At 47.5% G+C, this 13,526-nt stretch overlaps 1 protein-coding gene across 2 annotated transcripts in view; it reads left to right on the top strand.

The window, feature by feature from the left end:
* LOC135903622 (pyrokinin-1 receptor-like) overlaps positions 1–13,526 on the top strand; it is a 212,096-nt gene that overhangs the window by 71,351 nt on the left and 127,219 nt on the right. For both annotated transcript variants that reach the window (XM_065433928.2, XM_070525528.1), the window contains exon 2: positions 2,643–3,746. In XM_065433928.2, the coding sequence (XP_065290000.1) occupies positions 2,741–3,746 (1,006 nt within the window). In that variant the 5' untranslated portion in view covers positions 2,643–2,740. The remainder of the gene's footprint in view (positions 1–2,642; positions 3,747–13,526) is intronic.

Here is a 13,526-nt window from a genome sequence, read left to right on the forward strand (position 1 = left end):
AAATGCGATCTATCAAAGCCCATCGAAACTCTTTTCTCGTGTCCTATTAGCGTAATTAACGCACTTCCAAAGTCTGCCATTCCGTGGAAGCACCAGCGACATGCTTGCCGCAGGTAAAAGAACTCGACGGAAGTTTTGTGCAAACACCACGCGCGAGCTTCCGGGCATCTATCACTTCGGGCCGTTCTCCCCTAACGACTGTTAAGGGACATCCCTTCGACATCCCGAGAGAGAGTTGCCGGGAAGCAGAACGTCCCAGACATTATGGCGCTAGTTGGCGCAGAAGCCGCTTCCTCGGAAGAACACAATACACTAGAGCACACAATTCTTTTCTTCTTCTTTTTTGAGCGTCTAGCGCATCGCCCAGAGATCCCTATAGAGTGTTGCCGTGTAATTAACACTTTCAGAGGAGGGATTGTTGTTTTCTCACCATCAAGCTGAGCGACAGCCTATAGCGCGGTGGTACGAGAGTGCATTAAAACCCGATACACATCGTTTGTTTATTGCCGTGATGCTATCGCTACACGCCGTGATCTCTAGTTATCATTTCTCCTCATTTCTTTTTTCAATCTTATTGTACCTTTTATGCGGCAGACAGTGAGAGCAAGATGAGAAGCGCTTCAGATAGAGAAATTGGCTTAGCGACAACTTTATCAGGAATAGTGACTGCATGTGAGATGGCACAAAATGATATGGCTTTTTTTTTTTCTTTCCAACTTTTTCTGGGAAGGGCGTGATTCCTATACTTCAGGCTTCATTTCTTTCGGGCGTCTACGACTTGTTCTTCATGTTCGGATACGTCCCCGACGCTTCAGTTTAGATGAACTCGTTTCCCAATATAGAAAACTTCGCATTTCTTGGAAACCAAGCTCAATTGCCTTCGATATTAAGTGCAGACGCTTATCAATTACTGCCAACTTTTCCGGCGAGTTAATTACTTCCTGTGCATAGGAACCGGCTTTACCAGATCGGCTGTTATGCTATTTACTGCACTGCGAACTTGTAACGATAGTTGGCTGAGATGCACCGGCGGTGCTACTAATCGTTTCCGTGGCGTTTATATGCAGAGTTGTTTTCGGATGTTATCTCTGTGACACATCTGCCTGTTTCTCAAATCTTCATAGCCATCGTAGTAAGAAAAGCTGCAGAATTAAAAAACGACCTTTACAGAACTGCCGTCAGTCTACACAAATGTGCAACAACTCCTTCTGAGCAAGATGAAGTGCAGCATGATAAGCGTTCTCACGAATATATTATCAAGCCTGTTTACCAGACGCCTCCAGCGACGTAGACGAATTTGAGATGCAAACGCCTCACACTATCTTTCTCGTATACTTTCCCAAACGTGAGTCGCGACCGCCTTACACGCTGTACGCCCTCTACAATGCCGAACAGAAGACATTTAAATGCATTACGATTCGAAACAAGCTGAACTTCCTTTGCATTGCGTCTGTCAAGCGTAAACTCGTAAAAGGATATCGTCTCGTCGCGTCCAATCCCATTTCAGTCGATTTCAATCGGAGCGCCGACTGGAGAAATAGTTTACGTTTTTGCACGGGGCGCCTTTTCGCGTTAAATGCACAATCGATGCAAATAACCACGAAGCGTGGTTCTGCGCTTCGTAAACCCTTGGTTCGCATGGTTTCTGAGCCGACGACAATGAACGAGCGCGTTGAAAGAGATTGCAAGCGGGAGTCGTTAATCGCTCAGCGTCCCTTTGTTTACTGGCCTCACGACGTGCGACGGGAAGCCCGGCCATTAACGATTAACGGACAATTAAAGCGCTTACTGCTGGGCTCTAAAGCTTTTGCGTTCCTGTTCAAAAGTGGTGCAACAACGAATCCCTATGGACAATGGCGTTCAACTGCTCTCGTATGTTTTCGCACCGCCATCAAATGGCGTTGTCTTGTTGATGCTTGAAGATGCCTTTGGAGAAGTGCGGGTTGCAATACGTATCCCGATGAATATACGAGTTGCACTTTCTTTGTGCGTATTTAAGCTGCAGGATTTCCAAAATTTAAGCAGCTTGTCATAGTTCGATGTACTTGAATTATTAGCGCAATCTTCGCTGGCCTTTCGCAGCGTTTTGTCTCATTATGTCGTTGAATAATAAACTTCCTAATATTTTAGTTTTTCGCTCGTGCAAACTCTGAAGGGCTCTGCTATAAACAACTAATCGCGTAGTTCCCTGGAGTTTAAAAGCGTTTCGCACATAATAAACGAAGTGATACGAATTCTACAACAAATACTTTTCCGGTTCTGCAGATAGAACATGATCCCGAGATCGCAGCATGGACCCGCTCAGCATAGAGTAGTTATTCACGAAAATATTATATTTGATCAAAATAGGAAATAACACAGAAATATATCAAATATAACGATGGAAAACGCACAGAAAATAAGTGACACTTTACATTAATAGCGCTATCTCCGCCACGTTTATGCACAGAGTCAAGGCAGCTTCACCATTCTCGTAAGTCGGGCCTCGATCGCTACAGACTATATCCTTAAAGCGGATAGAGTAGCGTGAATAGTACAACTTACGTAAGAAACGGCACACGATAATATCTCAATTTTTTAGTTCAGCGGCTACTAAATGAGCATTTCTGAATACGGTTAAATGTTTTATATTCTTCATGCAGATCGCAGCGGTAGGAGACGTCGACAACACGGCCACGATGAAGGGGCTTGCGAAGACCGCTGCGAGACAGGTCCGGTCGCCTTCCGAGGCCAGAGGAGCATGATCCCACCGCAGCCGGCGTCTTCCCTGGCGCATACGGACGCTACCACCAACATGGCTTCCGCCGACGAAGACGACACGGGTCTGCCCGTCGACGACCCCCTGGTGACGCTAAACGCGTCAGTGGCCGCCGAGATGCTCCTCCTGGCGCTGGGCCCAAAGCGCGACCCGCTGACCACGGTTATCCCAATGACGCTCATCTACTCCGTCCTGCTCGTCTCCGGAGTGGTCGGCAACGTCTGCACGTGCATCGTCATCGCGCGCAACCGATACATGCACACGGCGACCAACTACTACCTCTTCAGCTTGGCCGTCTCCGACCTCCTTCTCCTGGTGCTCGGGCTACCGCAAGAACTGTACCAACTTTGGCAGCGGCACCCGTACGTGTTCGGGGAGGCCTTCTGCGTGCTCCGAGGCCTGACCTCGGAGACCTCGACCAACGCGTCCATTCTGACCATCACGGCGTTCACCATCGAACGCTACGTGGCCATCTGCCACCCGCTCCGGGCCCACACCATGTCCAAGCTGTCCCGGGCCGTCAAGTTCGTCGTGGCCATCTGGATCCTGAGCGCCGTGTGCGCCGTCCCGCTCGCGGTCCAGTTCGGCATCGTCCACCAGACGCTGGACGGCACCACGGTGCTGCCGGAGACGGCGGCGTGCACGGTCAAGGACCCGCTGGAGCACGCCTTCGAACTGTCCACGTTCGTGTTCTTCCTGCTGCCCATGAGCGTCATCCTGGTGCTGTACGTCTGCATAGCGCTGCAGCTGAAGCGCTCCGACGCCCTCTCGCGCCAGGACGTGCACCACAAGTGCCCGAGCACGAACAACACCGGCAGCAGCGTCGTCAATGGCAAGGGCGGCGCCGACTCCTCCTCAGGACACAAGCAGGGCTCGGCCGCGGTGCAGCCGCTGCCCAGCAAGCTGCAGAGGGGCTGCCAGCTGAGGAAGTCGGTGCGCGGAGGGGCGGCCGCGTCGTCGTCCCGCAAGGCGGTCATCAACATGCTGAGTGAGCGCGACCACATTTTTGATCACTCAATTTCTCACCTCCAGCACCGAGGAACGGGGCTCTCCATCTTTGGGCAGTTTTCGCCTATCTGGCTACTTAAAAAAAGGACGACAGTTGAACGGCTTCATAGTTCATGTTACTGAACAACAGACGACTCACCATGGTGGCGTAGTGCACTTCGGGCAGCTGAGCATGAGAGCGCAGTATCAAATCCCGTCCAAGGTAGCCGTGTTTCGAAGGGGGCAAAATTCGAGAAAGTCCAAGTGCCGTTCATCTGGTGGATGTTGAAGAACTCCACGTGATCTAAATTAATCCGGAGTGATACACTATGGCGTGTCTCGTAATTATAACGTGATTCTTGCACGCAATAACTCGGAGTAAAATTCTTCTTTAAGCAGAGGCGAAAACACGCGCACAAGTAGTGACAGGAGAAGCTGTACTGCCTGCCTTTCAGTTGCGTAATATTCTACAATCTCGCTCAATTTTCAGCCGTTCTAAGCATATAATACTTGCCTAAAGAGCGCCGTCAGGATGGCGCACGAAATAAGGAGCGCAATAGACAAGTTCTGACTCGACGATCGTCCGGTCCTCTTGACCTGATGCATCCGGTCCTCCGGACCTGAGGCTCTAGGCGTCTTGTTAGCAGGGAAAATTTCCATTCACTTGCTGGTTGGGTATTTGTGGAAAATGGCTGTATCGGGCATGGGCTTCGTTTCCGTAATAACTCATTTTTTAAATAAACTCTGATGTATTGCACTACGATACCAGCCCGCTCTAAACTGCACTGCACCTTTCTTCTCATGGTATACGGATAAGACGAAACGAGCAGTCAAAAGCGCAGTTCTTATCTGCATTCAGTAGTGTAGAGTGCGTGCTGTTTTGGTTACCACTTATTAATAACTTGGTTACTCTGCTGACTACTCTGCTCACATATGACGTAAGTAGACTGATCTTTCTTCTTTTTTTATTTCTACTCTGAGGAATTAACTTGCTTTGAAGCATGGAAACCGTGTCCAAGAAAGCGCCTGCATAGCGTCCTCTACAAACGCCCGAAGACGTTGTCTCTTTCCCCTCCTTTTCTTTTTTTGTTTTATAGACTGCGTGGATTTCATCGAATGCGACCACTTACACTGCAGCCTATATGCCCAGCTATTCGCATGCCGTTTCATCCAAGTTTATATTTATTATATTATTGTCTTTCTTTCGCAAATATAATAGGTTTATTTTGCTTTCTCAGCAAAATATCGAATACGTTGCGTAACAGACAACCTTTGCCATTTATTTTTGTCTCCATGACAACATTTTCTTCGAAGCTTGTAGATCGTATTTCTTTCAACGCTAAGCTCTGTACTCCCTGTAAGCACGTGTGAGATTGTACTGTAAACTAAGGAAAGAGCTGCACGAAAAAAAAAAACTACCTTGAAAAGAAGGAACGAGAAAGGTGCACATCCCAGGAATTCCAGGACTTATTTTGCTGCGTGGGAAAACAGCACGCTCCTTACATCGTACGTAATAAAGTATTCTTGCCTCACATCCCAGCTGGGGCAAGTCCTCAAGCGTGGCGGTTTTACACAAAGCGCGGACCCGTGAATTTGTTTACCAGCTTCAGAGTAAAAAAAAAATTAAGCCTTAGTTTCGTGTTACACCGTAAGCACGCGTCATCGTTCTTGTATGCTTCACGTTTGCCTTACGATGTGTTTACAATTATTTCCAATCAGAAATACGATTGTCGAAAGTAACATTAAACCCTTGCGCGAACCCGAAAAGTGCCCAATACCCGAGCCCACAAGTTTGAGAACAGGAGTATCCAAACGAAAAATTAAAATGACGATTACCGTTGTTGGACAGCATTACGCCCAAGAAGATGCGAAATTTGTTGTCACATAGTGACAAGTTACGTGTTTATTACAATCATACTGGCTCAATGTTGCGAGAACATTCCTTACGCTGGGATGGGGAAGCGTTTGCCGCGAAATTGGGCGCAGATTAACTGAACAATTTGGGAGAGCGCCACGAAGAAGAAAATAGACTATTAAAAAGAACGGTGCAGCAGTTTTGATTGAGATGGCCTCAGGTGGCTGCTTGAAGCCCTGCTGACTGCTTTGTCATGATTTATCCACAACAATGATGTATTCATTATTTATCCACAGTTCGAGTGATGGGTCTGAACTATATGTGGAGGTTCTGGTAGATTCATGAAGCAATCACATTATGCACGTATCTAATAAGCAACTCACCAATCGCACGAATCAGGAAAGCATGCATATCCTATGCGTAAAAAGCGTCGATCATCCTAAACTTGCTACAGCTTTGCTACAGCTTTGCTACAGTTATGGCATAGAAACACGTCACTTCCAGAGTAACATTTCCGTGTATGTTGCCCGCACAAGCACGTGAAAATTATGCAAAAAAGAAAAACAAAACAAGAAAGATGCGCATACGCGCTCGAGGACACGCTAGGCTCGCGCCAACATACACACAAACGCACGAAATTGCTTGATTAATGGCATGTCCTAGAGGACGCTAATGACCGTGATCGTGCTGGCTCGGTGACCTTAACGAGTCCCTAATTACCCTAATTACCGCGTGCTCTATTTCAAGGTGTCGGATGTTATAGCTTCATCTCATTTAAGGAAGTTAAAAGGTATACTCTTGTTGCATTTTTTTTATCTTGACGCCTGCTTCAAAAACTGAACGTATCATACGATGTAGTATGGTAAACTTAGGAATTCTTACAAGCGGCTACAGATAGCCGCTATAGCAACTCAGTAAACACGCACAACACATTGCACTGTCCCGCATGGTATACTTCACGTGGTCGCTACAAAAATTAGGCCTGCGAAAACACTGAAATTATCCGAAGAACTTCTCCGCTTCGCAATATATCCCAGCTTCGCAATCTCACTTTAAATGCCATCGAACTTGCACGAGATCAAATTGTTACCTTCACGTCGTTGACCTGTTCCTAAAAAATTGGAGTCCTGCTCGTTTACTTTCCTTTTTAAATCAGATGATGAATGTGATTCCTTGTGTTATTTGCTGAAATTGAAAAATTGAGGTGAGTAACTACTGTAGCTTTCCGCTATGTAGATAATTGGAGGAAGGTGTATCGATTGCCCCATAGCAAGTCCTTCACCGTACTATAATCGAACTCCAGACAACGTACTACTTCCAACCGTAGGAATATGTGTATATGTGAAGGTGTCCCTAGTGTATACCCATTTATATGTATGTATGTATGTATGTATGTATGTATGTATGTATGTATGTATGTATGTATGTATGTATGTATGTATGTATGTATGTATGTATGTATGTATGTATGTATGTGCGTATGTGCGTATGTGCGTATGTGCGTATGTATGTATGTATGTATGTATGTATGTATGTATGTATGTATGTATGTATGTATGTATGTATGTATGTATGTATGTATGTATGTATGTATGTATGTATGTATGTATGTATGTATGTATGTATGTATGTATGTATGTATGTATGTATGTATGTATGTATGTATGTCAACATACATACATGTCAACCGCAAAAGTTTACGGGGCGCAGGATCTGCCAAGAAGCTAAATTCTCGCGAAGCGTGGTCACACAGCCTCGAATGAAATGTTCCAGCATGTAGTAGCCTTCGCCACCTACACACTGATTAAATACGAAGTGTCATGCCTTAACAGAGCAGGAATTCACATTTTAAGGGGAAACCGCATAACGCAAAATATTGCTGTTGACTATACGTATGATGCACGCATGCATCTATGTATGTAAACAAAGACACAAGTACAAACCACCATATTCTACCACTACTACGACACCCATTAAATGCTCCAGCCTTAGTGTATGCGTGCTATTGATAGCTTTGGCATCTCAGTCAAGTGAACGGTAAGAAAAGGCGGAATGCCTTTCGCGCAATCAATGACAACAAATGCAGCACTATAGTGGGCTGCTGCTATACAATGGACGTTCTTGGGACAAAGAGAACGACGTGTGAACAGTTCCGTCTAGACTGACAGCAGTACGCGATCTTTTCCTACCGGGGTAACAACGGCGACAACGGCAGGAGTCGTTTGACCCGGTGTCACTCGTAGTCACAAGTCAGCCTGGATGGTTGCCGCCACCACTCCTTGCTTTACGCATCGTCTGCTTAACGAGAAATTATTCCGCCTCTTCCGCGCACCATTCGCCAGCGGACGCCAGCGCCAAGAAAGGCGTCTCGAAGGAGTAGGCAGCCCCGCGAGTAAGCGAAACACAAACTGCGTCGTCGTCGACGTCTTTCTGCCGACGTGGAAGTCTACATTGTTGACACTGCGCGACAAGAGAGATTTACTAATGCCATTGTTCCGCAGACATGCGAGAGGGAGGCAGAGAACGAACAAGCAGCTGGGGGCTGCAGTTTTCGGGATGCATATTAGCCGCGGTATCTTCTCTTTACGCTCGGCATCATCTGCGGAGATTCTGCGTCTGCAAGACTCGGGGGGTGCGGCCTCGCTCTGCAGGTCATCGAGCTCGCGCGGAACGCATGACAATGGAGGCGTCGTGGGTGGGATTCCTTGGACAGCTTGCGATGAAAGACGTCAACGCTCCGCATTTGTTTCTCGTCTCGAGTTCTGTGCTCGCCGTACGGTGGGATGCGGGGTAAAGAGGAGATGCAAAGAGGTCGTCACCCTTTCCAGCTGTGGTGAACATTTCTTTCTGTAGAGACAACAGGGATAATGCTTGCAGCTTCTAATACAAACCAATTTAGGCACTGCATTGAAGAGTGGGAAACAAAACGCGGACTCGGGGCCGGTGGCGCAAGGACAGAACAACACTGCCTGTCAATTATTTATTATAGTCGCGTAAATAAAGATAATAAAAGCGGGTTGAACTGAAGCCTCACACGTAAACATATGTACGCTCAAAACAAAACTCCCCAACTAATTCTGCCAGAAAGAAAACTATAGGGAAACGCATGAACACTTGGATGGGGAAGCGTAGGTCTGTGATAAGTGTCTTCGGCTTTAAAAAAAAACAATAGAAATTTCTCTTAGACAATAAATTGAATCATGCACTTGTTAAAACTTAGATTCTTCGCAGCTGTAACCAGCCTTCTCAAATTTACCACCGTGCTAGGCTGCTGTCAGCACGACACTTCGAAAAACTCGCTAAGTGAGGGACTTTATTCTTCAACGTCACGAAACATGTTGAGGAATAATGGCTCAAAAATTAGTAGTCCACAGTTGATTCTAGATGCCGCGCATTTGTTCAATGCGCACTGAACTCGGCGCGCGCGCGTGCTCTGTCCCCGTGACATGCAGCTACGTTTATGCGATATGCCCGCCACGTGATTCCCACGGCAGGACAACGAACCTACGACCTTTCACTCGGCAGCAGGACGACACAGTCGCTGAGGGATTCGAATCTGAGTGCGATGCGCTTGTTCTCCCGCGCTTCAACATGCAGACTGCATATTGTGCCTATTTGCACGCTTCACGCTTCGGCTATCATCCCGTGCAAGATAAAGCGGCTTCGCGCATGCCGTTCTTTATGTGTTCGAGGCCGACGCAGCATACAGAAAGAAAAGAACAAAACGGACATCAGGGCACAATGCCTTGTGCCAGAGTTGCCCGTCGGACAGTCCACCATCATTTTCCGCAGCAGTGATCGAAGTGAAAGATGCATGCGCAATGGTCCTGTTACGTCACAGTGACTGATATCAGACGTCTCAAGCAGCCGCGCTCGCGCGCATAACGATGGTTTGATTCGACATTTGCGTACCTTTAGTTCTGCCTCAGAAGCATCGTTGGGTATGGATCTCTGGGTCGTCGGCCGTGCCAGCGTCCTATAGATACTCGCACGGTGAAGGCCTGTATGCTCTGCGCAACGAACGGTGCTTCGATGGAACACTCCCTTTCCGTTTGTCATCGCGCATTCCTGCGATCGATTATAGCACCAAAACCGGGCCACGCTGTGGGAGCTGTAATGTGGGCAGCGGCTGTGAGTATAGGCCGCGGACGGAAAGAAGTAGCGCCGAGTGAGACTGACCGCTATTAGACTCTGTGCTGAATGCTGATGCTCAAACGGTGGTGCGGACTCATCGAAGCACTTTAATGAACATTCTGCGTCGGAGTAGGTTCATCGTTCTCGAAAGCTTGCGCCAACACAGCTGAAAGGGTCACGCAGCTGACGCAAGCGCACTTCTCACGTAGTCAATTTCTTTCTTTCTCTCTCTCTCTCTCTCTCTCTCTCTACACAACCGAAAGAGAACGTTACACTACGTGAACTTCAAGTAGTCCAGAACTGCCCTAGTGGCTGCTACTGTACAGCCACATATTGCGGACAAAATAGTACTTTCAGACAATGTTTGCCTAGCAATGCCTGCTAGCGCAGAAGCCATCCTCTACCGCTGTGATGCGTAGAGAGGTCAGTCGCAAAACAGAACTAAACGCAAGGCTCTATGGAAAATACTGTGTTAGTGTATATATGCACCTTGAAATAAAAAATATGCACCTCTACTTCCTGTCCTCATCATCTTCTTTCATCGATCTTTATTTATATATATATAAGGAACTTGAGCGACGCTACAAGGTAAACAGAACCATTATTTAATTTCAACAGTTTCGACCAGTTGACCGACCTTCATCAGAGTGTTTTTGTAAACCCTGATCCACCGTTCGAAACTGTTGAAATTAAATAGTTGTTTTGTTTACTGTGTGGCATCGCTCAAGTTCTTTACGTTTGAAAGGTAACCTGAAGAATTTCTGTTTACCTATTATATATATATATATATATATATATATATATATATATATATATATATATATAGAGAGAGAGAGAGAGAGAGAGAGAAAGAGAGATACTACACTTTGCACAGGCGAAAAAGGAAAGGGGACAAGAAATAGTGATGAAAGGGGATAATGAGGACAAACTGCATTGTTTCACACAATCTGCATTAGGCATGTGTTCCAGCTTGCGAACTTGGGTTGTGAACTTCTGATATGTGTTCATGAACTTCGGAACTGTTCACCGAAACTCGTTCTTGAGTGCATTTCGTATCGCTAGGTGCCTTGTTCTTCACAGCGTGTTTTTATTTTTATTGCGCTAATCGTCGCGAACATGCTTTACCAAGTTGCCGAAGCTTCAACTTTTGGAATTTTTTGGTGCGTTGCATTATGGGAAGAAACACTGAAAAGCCACTACCGTGCCTGGAAGCCGAACGCTGTATCGACATTTTCATTCCCTGTCTCAACTACCAAACATACGTTTCGCAACATTGCCGGCGCATCGTTATTGGCAACAGGCGACCTCGGTGCAATGAAAACGCGTCAGCCGCAGAGGCACATAGCGCGTTATTGCGATCTAGCTTTTTCTTGTTGGCCTGACGCGAGTCGTAGCATTAATGGCGATGCACGGATTTACCTCGGCAACGTCCAGTCCGAGTACGGTCGCATTCCGATTGTTGACCTCCTATACGTTTCTCATTAGGTCCGCCGCCTCTCCGCGGTCTATAGACGAGACAGGCCTGAAACCTATCGACACAAGCCGCGCCCTCGCTGTCGCAATCGGCCTTCCACTGTGGAGGACAATGCGAGAGATGCGGGTTATGTATCGACACGCTTCGAGGTTTATGGAGTCGGCCCAGTACGCTACCAACACGAGCAATTCCGGCTGACGTGTACGGATCCGGGTCCGCTTTAATCGAACGTATATACTAGTCGATAATCGATGGGTTGCAGCCGCGTCATCTTCGCTGCCTTGGAAAAGTGCGGAGGCGGGAAACTGGCGCAAGCGGCTGCCTGTTGCTGACGCGAGGTCCTCTGCTTAGCCAACCTTGAACTGCAGCGTGCTCCGCCGCAGAAACAGCTGACGCCTGTGCTTTGACTTCAATGCCACGCGACGTTAAATGAGGCTGAATGACAGGGGCACATGTCATCCGAGCGAAGAAAATTGCTGTCTGCGGTATAAGTTTGCACCTCGCTCCAAAGAAAAATCACCCTTTCTTTTTTCTTTTTTGAACCCTGCTGGCATTATGCTTAGGTCTTGCTTCGGAAATTAAGTTGCGAAACGAAGATTTGCTTTGTTGTGTTGAGCTAGGTCTTGGTCAGCGTCCTTAACAGATTTCGGCAGCTGGAAGTTACTCAATTCCTCCGTCAACGCACCACCTTGTAACCAGACTAACAGAAACAGTGTTTTCAAGGCGATCGTTTAAGTACGCTCGGAAAACACGAAACATAGAACCCCCAACAGAAAGAGCACCATCTGAACAGTTTACAAGCTTTTTTGGCGCTTTCTTCGATTTTTCTTACATTTCCGACTTAAATCGGCTCTCCCGATAGCGGTAAGGCATTGCCGTTGGCCAGGTACGTCACTCATGGTGAGCCTAGCGGCTCTGCCATAAGCAAATGGTTAGACTGCAAGAGAGAGAGAGAGAGAGAGATGAAGAGGAAAGGCAGGGAGGTTAACCAGATATCAGTCTCCGGTTTGCTACCCTACACTGGGAATGGGAGACTTGTCATGAAACGCTGGTGGGGGCTTTGTGAGTCATAGGAAGTTGACGCACGCTGCGACTGAGACGCCTTTCCTATTTTTCTCTAGTGGACCTTTCTGTCACTGGAATTCGTGTTTGCTATCTTTTGTGTTTCTACTCAACGTTTCCAGTGTGCTTCGCGGGACCTCTGTTGTGAGCTGGCTCTAGTGCATTTATGTTAGCCTGTCTTTAAGTTCGAGTTCTCGTGACCTTTTTTTTTTTCGTTCAGTGCCGCCTTGTTTCACCTTTAGTGCGTATCCATTGTATGTGAAAAGCAGTACCCAGCACCGGTTAAAGGCGCCAATATATTTATATATGGTATTTAAAAACCTCTAACACTGGGCTGTAGCGACAAGATATGCGACAAAGCATAAGATTAAGCGGGAAGCAAAAGTTGGGTTTCTTCTGAACAGATCGTTCGCGCAACGCCACTATTCCTCCAATAGTACAGGGTAACAAACTCGATTTTATGTTCTGGTTAACCTACCAATTTTCTCTTTTCTTTCGTCTCTCTAGTTTTTTGCACAGTGTTCAAAACACCGCGATTCAAACAAAACACATTACCGCGCCGTAACTGTCACGCCTTCCGCACTTTGACAGACTCCGCAACTTTCTCTCGTGCTTCGTTTCCATCTTCTCAATATTCTCGGCGAGTGTGAAGTAGAAAAAAAAAAGAAATTTACCTCCGGTTAATCTGATAACCTCGCGTCGGTACTTAAGTGCCCCGCTGAAAACAGCAAGCACCTGACTTTGGCGCAGAACGAGAACTCAAAGTGAGCACAGTGCACGCAACCAAGCTTCACGGCAACCGCGTCGCAGACGTTCACAAAGCAGAGCGACGACAAAGATCCCCCGTAGATGCAAGCGGGGGAGATGACGTCAGCGTCAAGGTGTTTCGTCGAGTACCGCCGCTTACAGGCTGCCCGCCGGTCGTTCGTCCTGCAGCGCTTTCAAGAGCTCGGCCGGCAGCGGCGTCACAGCGCGCAGCGGGCAAGCCGCCCGCGCCGCTCCGTTGTAAAATTCTATTTTCGAAAAAAGAATCACTCGTTACCGTGCTGCTGCAGTCTCGACGAGAGCCAAGCCCGGCCAACTTCGCGACGAACCGGGCCCGGTGGTCGGCTGTGACGGCGCTGCCAAGAAACCACCCAACCCCTCATCCTCCCGGGACAGAAGTGGCGGTGGAGCCTGGAAGAAGCTGGGGGAGGGGGCTGAAAGCTGTTTGACTTTGAGCGCCGAGAGAGATCCTCCGAGCCGCAGAGGTGTCT

The sequence above is a fragment of the Dermacentor albipictus genome, chromosome 9 (assembly GCF_038994185.2).
Source record: "Dermacentor albipictus isolate Rhodes 1998 colony chromosome 9, USDA_Dalb.pri_finalv2, whole genome shotgun sequence".
Classification (NCBI taxonomy): domain Eukaryota; kingdom Metazoa; phylum Arthropoda; class Arachnida; order Ixodida; family Ixodidae; genus Dermacentor; species Dermacentor albipictus.